The following is a 21,813-nucleotide window of genomic DNA, read 5'->3' as shown; positions in this document are numbered from 1 at the left end:
TTAACATTTGTCGTGTTATATATGATTAAGTGTTAATTAAATAAAGTTTTCGTGATTTTATGTTATCTTTATCGTGTCGTATCGTGTTTTCGTTTTTTAATTGGTTCGTTTCGTGTTAGTTAAAAAAAACGACATCGTGTCGTGTTGTGTTAGACAAAAACACGACAAGTTGTCCGATTTGCCACCAGTCACACCTTCGGATGACGGCGGAAAATATTACATCATAATTCGTTTCTAAAATACTAAAAATTCTAATACAAAATGTGTCTTAGTAGTTAGGCATAACTATAACATTACTAAGTCTTCGGTAGCTTCATCGGTCAATCGCTACTTTTGAGAGTGTAATATTCCATCTCACCGTTTACTACGAATACATGTGGTTTTGAAAGGTTAACATAATGTTGGTTAATTTATAAGTTTTGTATATCGTACTTTGAAAATACTTTTTGTACATCACTTTGTCAAGTTTTTGTAAAAGTATTTTGATTCTTTGCTTTGAAAATAGTATTTTACGTTACTAGGGCTTCTAAAATTCTTATTCATCTTATATACTATTAGTTTATCCATTTCTTAGGATTATTTTTAAGGAAATAAGTGCTTTTAAAAGCAGGCTAAGTGAGATTGAACTTAATGTAGGTTAGTTGGATACAGTCCAACCTTCACCTACATAACTGTGTACTTATGACGTAATTAGAATCTCAATGTTTTATTGTATAATTATAATTAATATAATTTTATTTAGATAGATAATCTTAGTAGAGCCAACTGGCAAGAGTGGTGATATAACCATTATTCGATTTGAGTGACAACATAACATACTACAGTTATCCGTTTGGAGTCGGGTATAGTGACGATATAATATACCACTATTATCAGTTAGAATCGAGCGTAATAACGACATAATATACTACTATTATCCGTTTGAGTTGAGCGTAGTGACGACATAATATACCACTATTATCTGTTTGAGTTTAGCGTAGTGATGACATAATATACTACTATTATCAGTTTGAATCGAACGTAATGACAACATAATATACTACTGTTATCCGTTTGAGTTGATTATAGTGACGACATAATATACAACTATTATCCATTTGAGTTGAGCGTAGTTACGACATAATATACTACTATTATTCATTTGAGTTGAGCGTAGTGATGACATAGTATATTACTATTATCCGTTTGAGTTGAGTGTTGTGACGACATAATATACCACTATTATCCGTTTGAGTTGAGTGTAGTGACGAAATAATATACTACTATTATCCTTTTGAGTTGAGTGTAGTGATCGACGACATAATATATTACTATTATCCGTCTGAGTCAAACATAACGACGAAGTAGTGTAAATATTATCTATGAGAAATTGGCTGAATAACGACAAGGTATAATGTTATCCAAGAGATTTGGCTAGAATAATGGCTAGTTACTAAGTTACCCTAGAGATTTGACCAGAGAAACAACTTAAGTATAATGTTTTCCTAGAGAGTTGGTCACATTAATGACTATGTATGATGTTATTCTATCAATGTGAGTCAACATAACAACTAAGCATGATGGTATCTCTAAAAGTTGGATAGAGTATCTACATGACACAATATCATCCTAATGTTATGAGCATAATTATCTAACTAATATTATACAATTAGTAATAATTATGAAATATTTGTATTTTAACATGTATTCCTAACGAAAAGGTTTGGAAAATAGGATCGTGAACTCACCCTTGAAGCGTGCTTTACTAGACTCTAGGACTGCGGTTGGTGGCGTCGGGGGCTTGGGATCGACTGGACTCGAAAGTATAGCTTAGTAATAGCTAAAATATATAAATATAGAAATTCCCAAGGGTTTTATAGAGATTTTCGAAGATATAAATGAGAGAAAGAGAGGAAGAACGTTGTGTGAAAGTGGCGGCGACGCGCGCGCGCGCGCGCGGGGGGGGGGGGGGGGGGTTGTATGCAAAATTTTCGGAGTGCGCCCTGTGAAAATGGGAGTGCGCGGTGTGGATTTGGATGGTGTCTAGGGTGCCACGTGTCACTTTCCTGGCGGTCCACGTGTCGCCTTCTAGAAACACATGTCGTGCACCCAACGTGTACTGCATGCCATGCAAAACGTGGATTTTGTAAATTCCGTAACTACTTCATACAAGTTCCGTTTTCCACGTTCTTTATATCCACGCGTAGCTATCGACGAGTAATTAAAATTTGCATTAGGTTGCATTGGCTAATTATGACTTTATTTTTAGCCTTTATTTTTATACATTTTAATGATTTTGCGAATATCATATATCTCTCGTATGGACTCCGATTTTAACATTATTTTTCTCATAGTTCTTATCTCGAGGAGTACCACGATTCTCCTTTTGGTGACTTTAGCTATAAGTCGATCATACTTTTTTTAGCTTTTTGACGTTGTAACTTTTTGTGCGCGGCTGACTTTATATTTTATAAAGTTCATAACTAATTTATACGAGGTCAGATTTTTTATAAATTTTATATTTCGGGATTGCCTTGACTTGTACTTCCTATATATATATATATATATATATATATATATATATATATATATATATATATATATTGTTTTTACTAACTATTGTGTGCAAGAATGCACAGGTCTGGACCACTGGATGAATAAAATCAACAGTCATGATCTGATGGTTTATGATATTACCATAGGGTAACATGTATCATATAATCAAACAAATTTAAGCAAAAGGGGTTCGTGAGCCATTAGAGGTACTACACTTGTGGTACTTGCTTTCATACCTCCTCTCTCTCTCTCTCTATCTCTCTCTCTTTCCTCTCAATTTGCTCTAGGTGTTCGTGAGCCATTAGAGGTACTACACTTGTGGTACTTGCTTTCAAAGACAAGAAGATTCAAGAAACAAGTTGTTATTACAACATAACAACAAGAGGTATGTATTTCATCATTCCTTGTGATTTTTCGAAATTGCTAGAAGCATATTAGGTTTCCTTATGAGTTTATAATGTTGTATAACTAATAGTGATAACATAGATCCAACTCTAGGGTTGCATGCACACATATGATTGTTTGTATAAAACCCATCAATATATATATATATATATATATATATATATATATATATATATATATATATATATATATATATAGACACACACACACATAGTTTTTTTTTCAGGATAATTCGGGCAGAGTAACAACTAAGTACTATGCTTATCCTTATAGTTTAGTTTTGTAGAGTGTAAATCGACTCCCTAGGGTTCTCCTCTAAAATGACGTTTGGAACCGATTTTGGTTACATAGTGATAGTTCCCTCAAACAAGTACTTTATGATACATAGTGGTAGTGACATCAGTCAAGTACTTATTGGAACACAAAGTAGGGATGAAAGTGGGTCCAAATCTGGTCCGGATGGATCCGGACCCGAAAAACCCGGAACCGGTTAACGGGATTTTGTAGAACCGGAAATCGTACCGGTATATAGGAACCGGTTCCGGTTCGGTTTCGGGTATGGTTCCGGGTAAAGTGGGTCTAGTACCAAAAAACCCGGAAATAACAAAGTGGGTAGGTTGGAACCGGATAAAGTGGGTTTAGAACCGGAAAACCTGAAAAACCCAGAATTTTTTTTGTAATTACTTAGTACTTAGTGGGTTGAACTTTGAAAATTTTCATATTGATATCCCGAATTTGGGGGACTGTAACTTATTGAATGTGAAACCAAAATTAACAAAATTATAGTTTAAAATCATGTACAAACTCTAAAATACAATCTAGAAAAAACACATGTCAACCCGACTTTAAATGAATGAGATATGCATGTGTTAACATTTTCACATAATACAAAGTACAAAAACAAATAGCTGAAAAATTGAAAATTTTCAGTTTTGATATCCCGACTTCAGAGGACTGTAAATCATTGAATGTTAAACCAAAAATGACAAAATTATAGTCTAAATTCATGTACAAAATGTAAAGTACAAGTTGGAAAAAACCACATGCAATCCGACTTCAAACGAATTAAATATGCATGTTTTAAAACTTTCATTGAATACAAAAAAACCAAAAAACTAAAAACTTCCAGCTTTGATATCTCGACTTTGGGGGACTGTAAGTCAATGAATATAAAACTAAAAATGACAAATTTATAGTCTAAAGTCATGTACAAACTCTAAACTACATGTTGGAAAAAACCGCATGTCAATCGGAGTTGAAACGAATGAGATATGCATTTTTTAAATGTTTCACAAAAACCGGTTCCGGTCCTAAAAGTGGTTCCGGTTCCGAACACCGGTTCCGGTTTTTAGACCCGATTTGCCCGGACCCAATGGACCCAAACCCAGATTACCCGGATAAAGCCACTTTTTAAACCCGGAACCGGAACCGGTTCTATATATTCCGGTTCTAACGGTTCTGGTTTCGGTCCGATTCCGGTTCCGATCCAGTTTTCCGGTTCTAAATCTCATCCCTAACATAAAGTGGTAATGACATCAGTCAAGTACTTATTGGAACATAGTGTGATAGTGACATCAGTCAAGTATTTACTAGAACATAGAGTGATTCTGACATCAGTCAAGTACTTACTGGATCATAGAGTAATAGTGACATCAATTAAGTACTTACTGAAACATAAACTCGATAGATATAGAATCCCTATGACATTTTGAAGGGTTTTCAAAACCATTCGCTTTAGAATTCTCAAGGGATTCCGAGTGTTCTACTTAATGTTATTTGATAATTTGGCGAATACTATTACATGTTACTAAAATTAAGCAGATTTTCGACCGCATGATTTCTCCCTACTACGGTTAGACTAGGACAAGAGTTGCGTAATAGAGCTAAATCATATTTTCTAAAACTATTTAATTTTAGAATCATGTAACCTATATATCCTCCTAATAATTAATAACATATGTTTCTTAGCTTTTACTAGTTTTGTGTTCTAACGAGTGTTCAAATCTAGTGTTCACAAAATTATATCCTCATTTTTGTTTGTACGCAAGTTATTTGATGAGGAGGTACCAATTTCTAGGAGTGGATCTTGGGTAGCGTCTCTCATGCCAATGAAAAATGCTCTTCCTCGAGTGTTACCTCTTTGATCTGCCAATCTAGGGTAATTTCTTTTGAAGTGGTCATCTTCTCTACATTTATAACAGTTACGATTTCTAATTCTCGGGTTTGTGGCGTGGGTCGGGATCCTATAGGACTTATCGGCGTGGCCCTTCCTACTACAGTTGTTAAAGATTAGCTCTCTGCATGCACCTTCATGGTGATAGTTGCACTCCATACATAAAGGAATATCTCCAACATACTATCTTAGTGGAGTGGGTGATGGGATGGTTATTAGGTAAACTTTCCCTAAGTTTTGTTTTCTCCTTATTAGTTGCTATGAGTCACCATCAAACTTCCTCTTGTTGTTTCTAGACTTTGGAAGGTTAACTTTCAGGACCATAGTGCCCTGGCCGGTTTCCCGACCGATGAGGTTAAAGGTCAACCACTTGGAATTATCATACGTAGTTGGTCTGGATACAATGACCAACCTTTGAATAGGTTAAACTAATCCCCATATGTACCTTTTTACCTTTTGTGCTTCAGAGTGACAATGTTGGGGCAGACAATAGCAAGATTATTGAAACAGTTGGTATAAGTTGCAATGTTTTCATCTTGCATGGTAAGATTCCAGAGCTCTTGCTCCAGTGTTTGCATCTCCTCTATAGGGTAGTACTAATAAATCATTAGTTGCTTTAGATTATTCTAGGATATGGCATTCGTTGTGCTAATACCCTTGGTTTTGGAATGGCTATTCCACCATGACAATGTTGTATCCTTTAAGGTACAAGCAACAAAATTAACTTTAAAATTTTCAACACAAAAGTTGATCTCAAATACTGACTCCATCTTCTCGATCCAATGATTCAGTCCTACTACTCCTGTATTTCCGTAGAAGGGTTTGGGGTTGCAATTCATGAATTCCTTATAAGTACAACCCCTTGGCTGACCTCCGTTACAACCTTGAGTACTATCTCCTTTGGTTCCTCCAACTTGTCCGGATTTGACATTTCTATTGGATTCATGGATAGTTAGGGCTCCTGCGACTCGTTGGGTGATCAACGCCTTGTGTAACGTCCATAAAATTCATGAAAATTTTAAACTTTTTAAAATAACCCATACATCATCATTGCTTACAAAATAGTTTTCAAAACATGTTTAATATCAGAGTTTTCCCAAAATCATAAAATAAAACACGATGATGTGCACGATCACGCCTTCGCCTTTCCGCAATCATCTGAGGTACCTGAAACATAACCCAAAACTGTAAGCCTAATTCTTAGTGAGTTCCCCCAAAATACCCACACACAGCAAATAACACATATATAAAAGAAGCATACTATGGATCCAGTCAACCATCGGGTTGGAATGCCAACATATTATGGATCCAATTAACCACTGGGTTGGAATACCCTAGGACCTCAACCATCGGGTTGGAATGCTAACATACTATGAGTCCAATCATCCTCAATAAGGAATACCCTAGGCCCTCAACCATCGGGTTGGAATGCCCCGACCTGTTGGCTTACGTACAAAGCAGTGAAGCCTCAACCACCGACTAAACATGTGCACATATAATAGATAAGCATACAGATAACCAGTTAGTAAACAAACAGACAGATCAAACAGATCACTAAGCATATCATCATCCTATCTACCAGGATGCAGATCTAACAGATCACATATACAGATCTAACAGATCACTATAGTATACGATCATACGATAGACCGGGATAACAATATAAAAGGGATGGTCTTGGTGCCTTCGACCCGTAAGTATAGTGATAAAAACTCACCACGCAAACTGAACATAATTGGTGAGGCCCGACTCCGAATCTCAACTCCCTACACGATACCTACATCAAGTGACCAATTTAATTAAGATCCCAAAATACCCTCAAGGTCCAACTTGGTCAAAGTCAACGGTCAAGGTCAACAGTCCATGTTGACCCAATACGCTGTGTTCCCCTTGGCCACGCTGTGTTCTGTGAGCATCCAAATAGTTGGGAAAACCTTAGCCAACACATTGTGTTCACCTGAGTTCCAACAACTTAATACATTCAACTGCCTTTTTTACTTCAAGAGCTCCAAAGCTCATATCTAGACCAAAATGTGATTAAGAAGGGTAAATTTTTCAACGTTATCCATTAGGACTACCAAAAAGATCCAAAAAACCAAATTACAAGCTTGATAATGCAAGGGCTTAACCAAAATACCCTTAATACTTAAGGTCTGAAGTCTATCCTTTCTAAAAGTAATTCTAACACTTAAACCATCCCAAAGGTTGGTGCTTTTTAGACATACATGTCATATTAGGTCAAAATGACTAATCTGTATGCATGACATCAAAACCTGATTATATACCAGATCCAAGATACTACTAGGTCACCTTGACCTGTAGATTCATAAAGTTGCAAACTTTATGAGATCCAACCATTGCAACATTCAAGAATAAGGAACGAAAGGGACAAAAATCAAGATCTAACAGCTTTAAATGATAAAAATCAGGTCTTGGAGACTTACAAAGGTCTAGAAGAGTGCCAAACTGAAGAATGGGGATTGCTTGATGGATCTTCGTACCTAGCAAACCTTAATTTCTTTGTGTGTGCATTTTGAGCATGAAAGAGTGCTTTGTGGTGTTCTTGAAGGATAAAAAGGAAAGGAAACCACCTTGGAAGCTCAAGACTATCTAGATCCAGAAGTATCTCACCCTTAAGCATCATTTGGATGTATAAAGTTCGAATCTTGATGAGCAAGTTGCTTAGATCTTGCTAGTTTAGAGTTTGTGTACATTTTTGGTCTCATTTTTTAATCTAGTGGAATATGAGCTACTACAGGTACATGTCATGTAGTTTTGAGTTCATAGATTCATAAAAATGAGAGCTTTGGCATTCTCTTTGAGCCATGCAAGAGTTTTGGGATTTTGGATAACTTTGGGACCAAGAGTTTGAGCTTTTACCCTCTTGAATGCATGAAAATAGATAAAGTCAGAGACTTTATCCATTAAGACGCCCCATTTTACATGGATATGAAGTTTGGTGGCTTGGCTTAATGAAACAAGATCTTAATGGAAAAGTTTGGGTTTAACTCTGGTACACTGGGCATACATGGAGGTACACTGCGCGTACTAGGGTTCAAGCTTGTAATCTTGCAAGATACCCTCTACATTGGGCGTAGAGGGGAGTACGTTGTGCGTACACAACCTAAAAGGAAATCTTTGACTTTTTGACCTTGACCTTGACCATGATTTTGAACAAGTTTGACTTAGGGGTATTTTGAGCAGTAGTTTGAGACTAGATCTTTGTTTGTTATATAAGTGACATGTAGAGTCAACAATTAGAGACGTGATGTGTTTAACTATCTTTTTAGACTGTAAGGTGAGTTTTTGTGACTGTACTTGTTGGTCGAAAGCACCAATGTCGGCACACTGGATTATTTATCCTTATATATTGGATTGATGTTATGTTGAGTATATGATAGATTGATAAATCTGTATGATTACCTGTGTTCATTGAGTATGCGTTCGATTGGTAGATTTGTATGATTACATGCGTTGTCGATTATTGATTGTTATTGTATAGATCGACATGTTATGGTTTGTTAGGTTGAGGCGGTCCTACTTTGTGTTGAATGCGAAGATACCTATGCTAGTCCGAATAAACTGAAGGCATGTAAGGCACTCCAGTCATGCCGAAGGCCCGAAGAGCGGTCCAGATATGTTGTAGGCCTACGAGCTGGTCTAGTCAGACTGAAGGCTCATATATGCATTATGTTATCTGTATTGGTTGTGTGTGATACTTTGGGAAAACTCACTAAGTTTAGACTTATAGTTTAAGTTTCATGGTTCAGGTACTTCAAATGATCGGGAGAAAGCAAATGTGTGACATCCTTCGATGATATGTTTGGGAGATTTTGTTACACTATGATGATGGGATATTTTTATTTAATACTTTGTTTTTGACTTGGTTGTTTTTAAAAAAATAATGATTTTACTAAATTAAAAATAAAAAATTTTATTGTGATTTTGGGATGTTACACACTAACTCATGGACCCTTTTTGATGGAATAAGTGGACATTTGTTAGATCCAAAAACAAATTATGGTTATATCGAAATACTTGTGTATACTTATCTAGATCCTACTATTGTAACTCTGAAAAATGATATAGATAGTAGTAGTATCGAGTTTGGCATATCGTGATCGTAAAAACATAATCCGATGTAATCCCATTTTATCAAAATCTTTAGCCAACTGCCAATCGGTCCGTACTATTTACCAGTTTTTTACACTTTGTGAATCGTAAATGATTAAATGTTGTCATTTTTGTAAAATCTTAATGTCATGATATGTTCTTACGATCAACCAATATGGAAATGCATTTTCATGTTTTAAACTTATAACTATGTAAATTTTTTATAAGATCTTGTTTATTTGATTTTATAATCACAATCTTTTATACCCGATTCTACGTTGGATTTCAGTTTTGACATCCTTCGAATATCTCAACAAAAATTGACATAAAGTGCATATTCTTTTTATTATATTATTTTAATTTTTTAATAATAAAAATATGCACCGGTTCACTGGAAAACGAGAATCACAACAAAAGAGCTCCTCCGTCGAAATTTACCAGACTTCGTCGTCTCTCTGTTTCATAGACAACACGAAGCTTTTTCAGATTCCCTTTTTTCCATTTTCTACCAGATTTCAAGCATTTCTACCAAACCCTAGCCATGGATATAACACTCTTTTCCATTTAAAACCTTAAGACACATAGGAGAAAAGAGAGGACGTTCATTAATTCACCGGCGAGCGTCAAATGGCTGATACGCCGCCGTTTGTTCTGGCATCGGCTAGGGTTTTCACGTTTCTGGTTCTTCAATCTCGTAACACTCCTGGACCTACCTGAAACAACGATTATCATAATTAGAGAAAACTTGAGAAATTCGAACAACCATGGCTGCCGGAAAAAAGGGAGGATCATTTGAGAAGATACGGAGATTTATACGGACACTACATTTCTTAATTGTGATGCTGGCGTCGTTATTGATCCTATGGCTTCCAATTTTGGTTGCGATTGGTGATATATTGGTTCCTTCTGTTCTAATTTCGAGCTTTACCTGCTTTAGATGCTACAGTTTCAAGGAACATTTGCGTAGATACGATTTCAGAAGTTCATTGATCGACGTTCCTGTGGTTTCCGCTATCAGATCTCTCATTATCACCTGTACGCAACTTTGATTAATCCTGCATTTTTTTTCATTCCTAATCATCAATACATTATACATGACTATGCATTTTGCATTATTTTCTGCTGTTTTCAGCACGAGCTTGAACTTTTAACTTTAGTTAGAAACTAGAAGAGCTTTATCTAAAATTTCTTTGTGACTGTAGGTGTTTATATGATGTACGATGGCCCTGTGCTCTCACATGGCCAATATCTTGGAACAGTGACATTATGCTCCATTTTCTCAGTACTTGTTCTATCAGTTAAAGCGTGTGTCTTCACAGTCAATTCCCAGCTTGAAGCTGAAGCCTCATCTTCTCTTTCAAAACAAAGGCTTCATCTGAAAAGGTCATGGGGAATGCATGTATTGTTCTTATCATCTGTTGTTTTTGCTCTTGGTCATACTGTTATTGCTTATCGAACAAGTTGCAGAGCTCGAAGGAAGCTCATGTTCAACCGAGTTGATCCTGAATCGGTACGTTATAATAGTAACTTATATGATCATATATGCATCTTTTTTGAATGATTTTGTTTCTACTTAACAACGCAGGTGTTTTTGAGCCAAATTTTATTTTCAATCGGTTATGCTAAAGTTTCAAGATCTTCAACTCCTGCTGCTGACAGGGCACAGAAAAGTGACAATGAAATCAGAAGAAAACGTGTAGGTCATAGCCATGGAGAGTTTCCAGTTAGATTACTAGCTGATGTGGATAGTTTATTCATGGTTTGGAATGATTTGAGCATCCACTACAAACTTTGCACACCTACTCCACCTTCTCGCACTTTATCCTCTACAACTCTTCTTGAAAATCCATCTTTACGTGCAATTTCAAAGACACAACATCATCTTCGAAGGAGTTATAGCATTCAAATTCAAGATTCTTCTCTTTACGCTCCATTACTAGATGGCACGAGTTCCCCTGTATTTTCTGAAGATAATGAAGGAACTAATGAGGATAGATTTGGTCAAAAAGTTTGTGAAGTTAATAGGCAGTTTGGGATTGTTTTGGTGCATGGTTTTGGAGGGGGAGTCTTTTCATGGAGGCATGTAATGGGTTTGTTATCTCGACAGGTGAATTGTATTGTTGCTTCTTTTGATCGTCCTGGTTGGGGTTTGACCTCTAGACCAAGGCGAGAGGATTGGGAGGCTAATAAATTACCCAATCCTTACATGCTTGATACCCAGGTAACGTCCACATCAGTCTCAGTCCAGTGCATGCCAAACACAGTACAAGAGTTTTATCTTAATTTCGTATTCAAAATAATTTCCAGGTGGACATGCTTATTTCTTTCTGTAAAGAGATTGGGCTTTCTTCCATTGTGCTTGTTGGTCATGATGATGGAGGCTTGCTCGCATTAAAGGCAGCACAAAGGGTCCAGTCATCATTAAGCTCTGTTGATGTAAGCTTATATAAAATTTATGCATGCCAACAATCTTTGTTTTTTTTATTAAGTTATAAGTTTTGAGATTAGTGAAAAGCAAATTGTTCTACAGGTGGAAATTAAGGGGGTGGTTTTGCTGACAGTAAGTTTGTCAAGAGAAGTGGTTCCTGGGTTGGCTAGAATACTGATGCGCACTTCTTTAGGAAAGAAGCATTTGGTTCATTCTCTACTTCGGACAGAAATTTGTCAAGTTTTTAATCGAAGAGCATGGTATGATGCTACCAAGCTAACAACCGATGTGCTAAGCCTCTACAAGGTATATTATACAAAAACATAAAACCTTGAAAATGGCATTGTACTTTGAAGATTTTACCATATTATAGCAATGAAAATGGCACAATGTCTAAATGACATTGCTATAATTAGGTGAAATTTTCAGAATATGATGTTGTAATAGAGAGAAACAAAAGTAGGTTGCTATAATAAACAAACCAGTAAAACTGGAATGCTAATTCTTGCATACTAGGCGTATATCTTTTTATGGTATTCTAATTGGGAGTTATGATGTAGGCTCCACTATGTGTAGAAGGTTGGGATGAAGCCTTGTATGAAATTGGTAGATTATCATCTGATACAGTCCTCTCAGAGCAAAATGCATCCTTATTAGTAAAAGCAGTGAAAGACACCCCGGTTTTGGTCATTGCAGGAGCTGAAGACGCCCTTGTACCTCTAAAATCTGTTCAAGCCATGTCATCTAAATTTGTAAATTCTGTGAGTATATAACAAATCTAGCACCATTCCTTATAATTTTCTTTATATAGTTTTATGACAAAATAATCAAATGTTATATTTTTGCAGACACTAGTTGCAATATCAAGTTGTGGTCATCTGCCTCATGAGGAGTGCCCAAAGGTGCTGCTTGCAGCAATGTTACCCTTCATCAGCAAACTGTTAAGTAAAGCAGATAAATAGTTTTGTTTTATACATGAAAATTCATAGAAGTTGTAACTCATTTCACACCTCAAAAGGTTCTTTCTCCTGTTATTTATTGTAATCTAGTTTTTGGACTCATCTGGTTTAAGCTTCTTTTACTACATCACATAAAATCTGTGAATATGAGATTTTGAATTTTGAAATTAGATTCATGAAAATCTTCAAAACATGGTTCTTAGTTCATTGAAAACAGCAAAAAAAAAAAAAAAAAAAAAAAAAAAAAAGATACAACGGAAATACATATAAGGTGACACACTTTACTCTTTGGAGGATTTGTTGATGAGTGATTTGTGGATGTGAGGAATAACGCCACCACCAGCGATGGTTCCTTTTATGAGTGTGTCTAACTCTTCATCACCTCTGATAGCAAGTTGCAGATGCCTTGGTGTTATACGCTTCACTTTTAAATCTTTGCTTGCATTTCCAGCTAATTCAAGCACTTCAGCTGTGAGGTATTCTAGTATAGCTGCTGTGTAGACTGCAGCAGTTGCTCCAACTCTTCCATTAGACATAGCTCTCATCTTCAGAAGACGATGAACTCTACCCACAGGAAACTGCACAGATCGAAATCATCGAATCACTAACTCATTCAAATAGTATAGCAAAGTACTATAATTAAAATATATTTTTAACAAAACCACTTTGATGTGAAAAAACTTAACCGTTGTTCTTTTTAGAAAGCAAAGAAGTATTTCTACAAAAATTAATCGAGATCAGATACGTGTCTATAACTATTCATTAATGCATATCTACACAGTTGTGTTTGGATTTTGCGAAGAAAACCATTCGTATAGCTTCGATCGTGTGTAAGAAGAACAGAGTGTTAGAAGTGTGTAAAAAGTCAAATTAACTTGATTTTGAATAAAATCGCAAGACAACCTCCGTGTCGGAGATGAACGGATCGATTCTCATGAAAAACAGTTCGCGTAGACAAACTCATCGGACTAGATCTCAGACTCTGCAGCTACTGATTACAACTGGAATGAGGTCAACAGAGTCTTCGAAAATGTATTTTACTTCCAGTAATCACTAGTATTCATTTGATATACATACATACGTTTGCGTGTGTTTGTTTTGGGTATATGTTATACACACACATACAGAGAGAGAAGGGAGAGAGATGTGACCTGAAGACCGGCGCGCGAAGAGCGAGTGACGGATTTCTTCTTGTCTTTATCTCTGTTGCTTGATCCATTCACTGCAGATGCTTTCCCCATTATCAGACCTTTTGCTCCTTTTCCCGACATTTTCCCGCCACTTGAATAAGGAATCCTCCGGCCGAATTAGCGTTTCCGTTCGCTGGATCTCTCTGGGACGATTAATGTCTTTCGATTAGCAAGTTCGAGTACAACGGACTGAGATATTTATGTACAGAGATGGTGAAAGAAGAGGGTCTCGAAGAATCGGAAGACGATCGGACTCTATTGTTGAATTATATCATTATATGTTCGTATATAGCACTTGAGTCCTTGTTATTTACTAAATATACGATTTTGATCCATCTTCTTAAAAAGTCTCTATGATATATTAGTCATACAACAACAACATAACCCGAGTCTCATAAGAATAAAGTACATGGGAGATAAGATGGTGGGCAGCCAAACCTACTCCCAAACTCCAACAAACAATTAAAAAATGGTCAAATTGTGTGTCTAAGACTCTTACATATTAATCTGTCATCTTTCATAAAAGAAAAATAAAAACGAGTAATTAAATAATTAAAATAGTTAAATGTGTCTTGTTGACTAAGATCTTCTTCATAACACACATTGGTCCGCCATCTCGCATATAAGAAAAATAAAACGACTAAAGAAAAAGAAGGTATAAACAGTAAATATAGATATAAGGAGGGTATGGTAGACATGTGTAAATTATATAAATATATGACACTTAAGCAAACAATAGATATAATACATGGAATAAACACATGACATAATATCGCGATCAATTAATATCAAATACAACATATAACAAGATGGAAAGCAAATGATTGAAATATGGATGCAAACATAAACAAAGGTCACCCTAAAAGGTGAAAGGTTTACATGTACGGGCAATTTAAGCAAATTTATAATAATAAAGCATGTAGAAAACACTAATTACAGACTTTGAATAGTTTTTAGCAGATACATGTATATAGTAAGAGGGAACAAGCGTCAGATTCACATCCAGCACAAACAAAAGCCCACTTGAAGGACTAAAGGTACAAACAAGGGCTAAACTCGTAGGATTATTCATATACTACTCAACTCTATGACCATATGTGTCCACACCATTTTATTTGAAGTCATGTCCTCATAACGACCCACCTCCTCCAGGTCTAACATCACTTTTTCTATTCATTTTCTTCGTTGGAGTCCTTTCATCCTCTCCCCACCCATAATAATTACCTCCATCATCTTAATAGTAATAATTAGTTATCTCATACAGACATGTCCATATCACCACAATCTTCCTTCCTTTAAATTCTCGTTGATTATCACCATTCATAACGAGTTTCTAATAATCAAGTTTGGAACTTGGTCCAATAGGGTTCTACTACAAATCCACTATACATCCTCATTTCAACAACCTTTTATTTTCCTCTCATGATCCTTCTTAGTCGACCAATATTCAAATACATACAACACAGTCGACCTTACAACCCCTATAGAATCCCCACTTAAGTTTCAATGGGACCTTATTATCACATAAGACTTTAATGTCTACTCTCCATTTTATTTATCCTCCCTTAATACGGTGAGTAACATTATCCTCAACACCCAATCCATATGAATCATAAACCCCAGGTACTTGAAGCTTTCATTCAGTTGTAGGATTTGCTCATCAATACAAAACTTCTACCCCTTTTCCATTCTCCCCCCATAAAAAATTTCACCTAATATACCTAATCTTACTTGTGTTGATCGTAAGTCCTTTTTCTCTTAACACCCCTTCCCTAGGTGTCCAACCTAGTATTTAACTCAATCATAGTCTATGCAAACCTATACAATATCGCATGAAAAAGCATACATCATAGTACTTCTCCATACATATCGTGTGATACTTCATCCATAGTTAGGGAAACATGTAAGGGCTAAGTGACGAAATTAGGAGAAGCCCAATTCCGATAGGGGAAGACTCTATATCGCTAACTGTAGTTCGGACACATGTTGTGTATGACCCTAATATAACACCTTTAGACCTTTATAGCTCCCAATTCATCCAGATAGTCTCCTTTGGAACACTATCACATGGATTTTTTAGGTTAGACACTATATGAAGGCCCTTATTTCTTTCTCAAGCTTCTCCCTAAGACATCTAAATATATGGATTGCCTCAGTCGTGGACCTCCCAGGCATGAAGCTGGATTGGGTTTTAGCTACTAATGCGATTTGTCTTATTCTAGTTTCAAACACTTTCTCATAAAGCTTTAATGTATGGTTAAGAAGCTCAACGAGTAAACTATAGGGAGATGATATTAATAAAATGAATTAAATATGTTAAGAAGTAATACAAAGTGTTTAGATGCTTATCACATTTTGTATTATGTTATTTAAAATTAACTGCAAATTGTTTTAACATAAACTCTTTTACATTTGTCATACAATTCAATTTAATTTTTCACTTTCTCTTTTATGCAATGCATGTTAATAGTGACCTATTATAAAAATTTATAATCATTTATAAAGATGTTGAAATTTATGTATAAATGATTATGGTGATTTGGATTCATAACGGGATACAACATATATGAAATAAAATATAACGAGTATGCAAATCAATATATCATTATATAATACATAAATTAAACCATGAACATAGTGATTTACTAGGTAAGAAGCTTCCTAATATATGGGTTTAGAGTTCGAGCCCCGAGGATTTCAATTAGGAGATGGGCATGAGAATGGTACACGACACAATCTTGAAAATGTTGTATAGTATCATCATTAAAGGTGAGCCTCATCCCCAAAATCTCGAAAAACAGGGAGACACAGTGGATGCGGGGGAATCCATTCCCGACCCCCCTCTCTAAGACAAATCGACTTTTTAGTGTGATTAATTGATTATAGATGAAGACAGGAGGTATGTTTGTAAATAAAAGAAACACGGACTATAGATGGATACTCAAAAGGTTAAGGGGGTTTAATGACACAGCCATGAAACATTAGGGACCATCACCGAGAAAGAAAAGCCCGAGCTTGGACACTATAAATTCAGGCAATGCCTCAACGGCAGCCTTGCGCCTAGCCCTCTATACGCATATCTTAATATCTTAGTATTATATATATTTTTTCCTTTTTTTCTTAGTTTTGATTCACATAAATAGTTTGATCTATTCTCCATTGATGTTGGGTTTAGGAGGTGTGGATTCATCAGACAGAAGCGATCAGAACTTCAAAAATTAGGTTTCCCACCTGCGTTGATTGTCGTCATTACCTCGTATTCTACACGTATATTATAAAGTATTTCTGTAAGATTTTGTTTATTGATACGAACATCAGACATTTTGTTCAGGCAATTGTGCGAGTTTTTGTAGGTCAGTTGTCGATTTATAGGCTATAAGTCCTTGATTTCTAGAATTAGGATCGAGGACTGTGATTTGGGTTTGAAACTAAAAAAAGATCGTATTTTAGGTTTTAATTTGTGTAGTTTTAGTATTTAAGAGATATAATGGATAAGAAGAAAGTGGCTGTCCCTCTTGTATGCCATGGTCATTCTCGCCCGGTGGTGGATTTGTTTTACAGCCCGATTACTCCAGATGGGTTTTTCCTCATCAGTGCCAGCAAGGGTATGTCGTGTTTTGAGCTCTGTATTTTGCTTCATGATATTATTGCTCTATGAAATACATCTGTCTTTCACTTCATTGCTCTAATATAAATGTTGAAAGGATCATGCTGTAATTAAGTGAAACTCGATTCCAGTTTTTGTTCTTAAATGCCTACATGTTATTGTTGTTGAATGATCATAACTTTGTCTTTTATAGTATAGTTATAGTATCTTTAATGGCTAGGAGGCTTATATCAGTTGTGAGTGTTTTGATAATTTGGTTGTTGTTTTGTTTTTCTGATTATGAGGGTCAAACTAATCGGTTTTTAGGTGAAAAGTAGTTGTAAGTTACTAACTTGTAAGATAGTTGATTACTGTGATAAATGTGAAATTACATCACAAACCTTTGTTTTAAGCAATCATAGATTTGTCTTCCAGATTCCACTCCTATGCTTAGAAATGGAGAGACTGGGGACTGGATTGGAACTTTTGAGGGGCATAAAGGTGCAGTGTGGAGTTGCTGTTTGGACACTAACGCCCTTCGTGCTGCTTCAGCATCTGCTGATTTCACTGCGTATGTAGTCAAACATTTTCTTATCTAATTTGTATATGGTATAAAAGATCATGAAACAATAATTATTGTCACTAGAATGCACACTTCAAAAAGAATTTTTCTGTACTTGTTATTGATAAATTGAAATTGTAACATGCTTTTAATATAATTGATCTGTCTTTTTGCAGGAAAATATGGGATGCATTAACTGGGGATGAATTACACTCATTTGACCACAAACATATTGTTCGGGCATGTTCCTTCTCCGAGGTAATTTCATATTTTTACCTAAAAACGTGATTTTTTTTGTTTTTATAAATAATATAAAAAATAACAAATCTTGTTTAATATATAGGATACACATCTTCTTCTGACGGGTGGTTTTGAGAAGATACTTCGTATATTTGATTTAAATCGTCCGGATGCACCCCCACGGGAAGTTGAGAAGTCTAGCCCTGGATCTGTGAGGACGGTTGCATGGCTTCATAGTGACCAAACTATATTAAGCTCTTGCTCTGATTCAGGAGGTGTAAGGTATGCAATTAACTCAATACTTCATAACTGTTATGAAACTGGATATATTAGGTCAAAATGGTTAATTAATTGCTGGGAACTTCTGTGGTTTTGATTGCAAAAAATAATGTTTTATTTTTGCCCTAGAAGTTACTAATAAAATTCAAAAAATGAATAAAAAAGTGTTAATGGGTCAAATCAACTTGCATTGACCTGCCCTAAAACTTTATATGTTTTGAGCAAATCTGGCCATTTTGACACATGTAATAAATATTTAGGCTATGGGATGTGAGAAGTGGCAAAATTGTCCATACACTAGAAACAAAATCATCTGTGACAAGTGCTGAAGTAAGTAAAGATGGACGTTATATTACCACTGCAGATGGATCTAGTGTCAAGTTCTGGGATGCAAATCAGTAAGTTGTAAATAAACTCTCTCAATTTCTATAATCTGTAAAAAATACATATCTCATAAATTTTAAAATCCTTTTTTTTTTTTTTTTGCTTTTAGTTTTGGACTGGTTAAAAGCTATGATATGCCATGTACTGTGGAATCAGCATCATTGGAACCAAAGTTTGGTAATAAGTTTATTGCTGGAGGGGAAGACATGTGGATTCGTCTCTTTGATTTTAATACTGGCGAAGAGATTGGTAAGCAAATTTCTTACATTTTGTTGTTTTTATCATCTTATTTTTTTCCTATTACAACATTGTACATTGAAAAATCTAGCATTTTAACAATTTCATCTAAATACAAATGAACTTTCGCTATTATAATTGGATAGATATAACAAATGGAAATTACAGAGTTATAATTGGGTAGATTTTTTTCAAAACAAAAAAATTGGAAGTACAATGATATAATAGAAAGCAATGAAAGTATGATGCTATAATAAGAGAAGACAATGAAAGTTTGTTGTGTTTGTAGCGATAGTGGGATAAAAAGGTTAAGATTAATTAGAGTACATTGTTTTATTTATTTATTTATTTATTTGTGTTTGTAGCAATCTGCAAAGGTCACCATGGTCCGGTCCATTCTGTACGCTTCTCACCGGGAGGTGAATCATATGCATCCGGCTCAGAAGATGGAACCGTAAGAATATGGCAGACGCAGCCACCCACACCCACAACTGCTTTAAATGGCCCAAACAAGCACTCTTCACCTTCACCCCTTGAAGTGGTTGCATCAAAGCTGGAGGATTTACATGTTGCCAACAAAGACTAAGAAGAATCATGTTCATGTTCATGTTCATCTTCATGTTCATGTTCAGGTTATATTATTAATCTAACCAGTAGTAACATATGTTTTGTTGAATCACTTGAAAGTTGAGTATCCTCCTTCAAACACAGGGTTTGATTTCCTTCCGTGGTCTTTTTTTCTTGTGATTTTATACGTATAATTGGGTTATGTGTTGAAAGTTGCATCCCGTCTCAAATCGATTATGATTGCTTTAAATAGTTAGTAAGTTTTCTGTCATTCTCTTAGTTGGTCTAAAAGTTGTCGAATTTTTAATCCAGTGCCTTGAAAGTAAGGATGACATAGGACAGAACAAAACAGATTGTATTGTGTGTTGTGTGTAATCGATTGAAGATATGCACGTGAACAACCCTCCTTTGTTGAAGATCTTTCTTGAATATAATGATTTGTTGACTTTGGTCTACGGGTTCCATATTTTAAAACGTTTAAAGAAATACGCCATCTATGTTTATAGACTTATAGCTGTGTTATCTGTGATAAGAATTGGGTGATAAAGCTATTTACGAAACCGACTATAGTCACCAAAATAGTCGGATCAGTTTTTTGAATGTTGCTTGTAATTGTGTTTCTGCAATAAAAACAGAATGCCAAGCTTGTTGCTAGGTGATGATGTTTCAAAGTTTTTGTATAGGGAGTGTAAAAAAACTGAACAAAAATAAAATTGAGAAAAAATTTTAACCGAAAAAAACCGTTTTGAGACAATAGACATAGGGCATGTTCAGTAAAATTAGTTGGTAGCAGGTAGGAGATAGCTTGTATCCTGTAGCGTTTTGTTAAACGCTATATGAAGTAACATTTGGATTTGAAACGTTTTGTTTAAACTAAACGTTAAAATTATGGTGCCAAACAATATTTTCTGTTCAACATGAAGCATTTTATCAAACGCTAGAAGTTTTCAAACGATCTGTGTCAAACACGCTCGCTGGTTTGGTTTTTTAAGAATATGATGATAAATTGATGTGATTTTTTATAGTGATATTCCATGACTAGCTTTTGAGAGTTTTTAATAATTTATAACTTTTAGATTTTAAGAGAAAACTTGAACTAAAAATTTTCAATTGTGGGTAAAAACTAAACTTTCATTTTATATACTTTAAATAACTATTTTTATTGAATACTTCTACACAAATAAAAGTTGTGGTTTCTAGTTATCGGCAAAAAACATACCTTATATACAAATCACCCAAAATGATATGCAATGTCCAATGTCTTTTTATATATGTTTAAAAAAAAACTACATGTAATTAAAAAACAGAATCTTTAAAATTTGTTTTTGATTTTATTAAATGATCGAGCCGGATAACAAATGATGCCCACTTATTATATTTCAGAAAATATGGATCATGGTAATAAAATATAGCCTACTGCCAGTTCACTAGGCCTACAATGTGTCAAACTAAGATATGGATATTTTGTTTGGATTGGCTTGCCCCTCTTGTCTCATTTGTTTCTAAACAAACAACAATTGGTGATTGCTATACAAGTGGGTATCGACTCTCCACATGGCCCAAACCGGGGGTCGACATATAATATTCTGTAGTCTGTACAAATCTAACTTTTTTCTTCCTAAAAGCTTTTTACTTTAATCAAGTTGCTAACTTTGCAACTTGAACATTTTCTCTTCAAGTTTTTCAGTTGGGTGATAGTTCCTCTTTGTTGTTATATTGCAAACTTGAACGATGGAAAGAACCATAAAACAATTATCCTCCAAATATTTTGGAATTAATGACTACCACCGATTATAAATCTAAGTTGTCAATTTTCTTTGGAGTAAATTACACGAATGGTCCCTATGGTTTAGGGTAATTTGCACGTTTGGTCCCTAACTTATTTTTTTTAACTCGGAAGGTCCCTACTGTTTGTTTTTGTTACGCGCTTGGTCCCTATCTTACTTAAAAAATCTATTTTTCCCTTTATTTTTTAATTTATTTAAATAAACACACCCCTAATCTCACCCTTCTCACCTTACCTTACGTACTGCATTATTTTTTCCTATTTAAATAATAGTCTTTTTAGGTATGACAGGGACCAAGCGCATAATAAAAACAAACAATAGGGACCAGACACGTAATAAAAACAATCAGTAGGGACCTTCCGAGTTAA

General features: G+C 35.2%; 3 protein-coding genes across 3 annotated transcripts; 2 read left to right on the top strand and 1 right to left on the bottom strand.

Annotated features, from left to right (window-relative positions):
• The first annotated feature begins 9,623 nt into the window (after positions 1-9,623).
• Positions 9,624-12,713, top strand: LOC145030023 (alpha/beta-Hydrolases superfamily protein). The gene is made up of 7 exons (XM_078978465.1): positions 9,624-10,261; positions 10,429-10,736; positions 10,812-11,447; positions 11,534-11,662; positions 11,757-11,960; positions 12,215-12,415; positions 12,503-12,713. The coding sequence occupies exons 1-7, from the start codon at positions 9,991-9,993 to the stop codon at positions 12,614-12,616; spliced, it is 1,863 nt and encodes a 620-aa protein (XP_078834591.1). The 5' UTR covers positions 9,624-9,990; the 3' UTR covers positions 12,617-12,713.
• A 32-nt stretch (positions 12,714-12,745) lies between these two features.
• On the bottom strand, positions 12,746-14,068 carry LOC145030029 (putative histone H2A variant 3). Its single transcript, XM_078978467.1, has 2 exons — positions 13,765-14,068; positions 12,746-13,191 (listed from the first exon to the last, which is right to left on the bottom strand). The coding sequence occupies exons 1-2, from the start codon at positions 13,882-13,884 to the stop codon at positions 12,895-12,897; spliced, it is 417 nt and encodes a 138-aa protein (XP_078834593.1). The 5' UTR covers positions 13,885-14,068; the 3' UTR covers positions 12,746-12,894.
• Positions 14,069-16,849: 2,781 nt separating this feature from the next.
• LOC145030016 (uncharacterized) lies at positions 16,850-20,113 on the top strand. The gene is made up of 7 exons (XM_078978460.1): positions 16,850-17,408; positions 17,825-17,960; positions 18,128-18,209; positions 18,295-18,473; positions 18,731-18,868; positions 18,964-19,103; positions 19,457-20,113. The coding sequence occupies exons 1-7, from the start codon at positions 17,291-17,293 to the stop codon at positions 19,675-19,677; spliced, it is 1,014 nt and encodes a 337-aa protein (XP_078834586.1). The 5' UTR covers positions 16,850-17,290; the 3' UTR covers positions 19,678-20,113.
• The last annotated feature ends 1,700 nt before the right edge of the window (positions 20,114-21,813 follow it).

This window comes from Lactuca saligna, chromosome 1 (assembly GCF_052625555.1).
Source record: "Lactuca saligna cultivar CGN05327 chromosome 1, ASM5262555v1, whole genome shotgun sequence".
Classification (NCBI taxonomy): domain Eukaryota; kingdom Viridiplantae; phylum Streptophyta; class Magnoliopsida; order Asterales; family Asteraceae; genus Lactuca; species Lactuca saligna.
The sequence above is the reverse complement of the archived record's forward strand: the minus strand, read 5'-3'. Positions and strand labels throughout refer to the sequence as shown.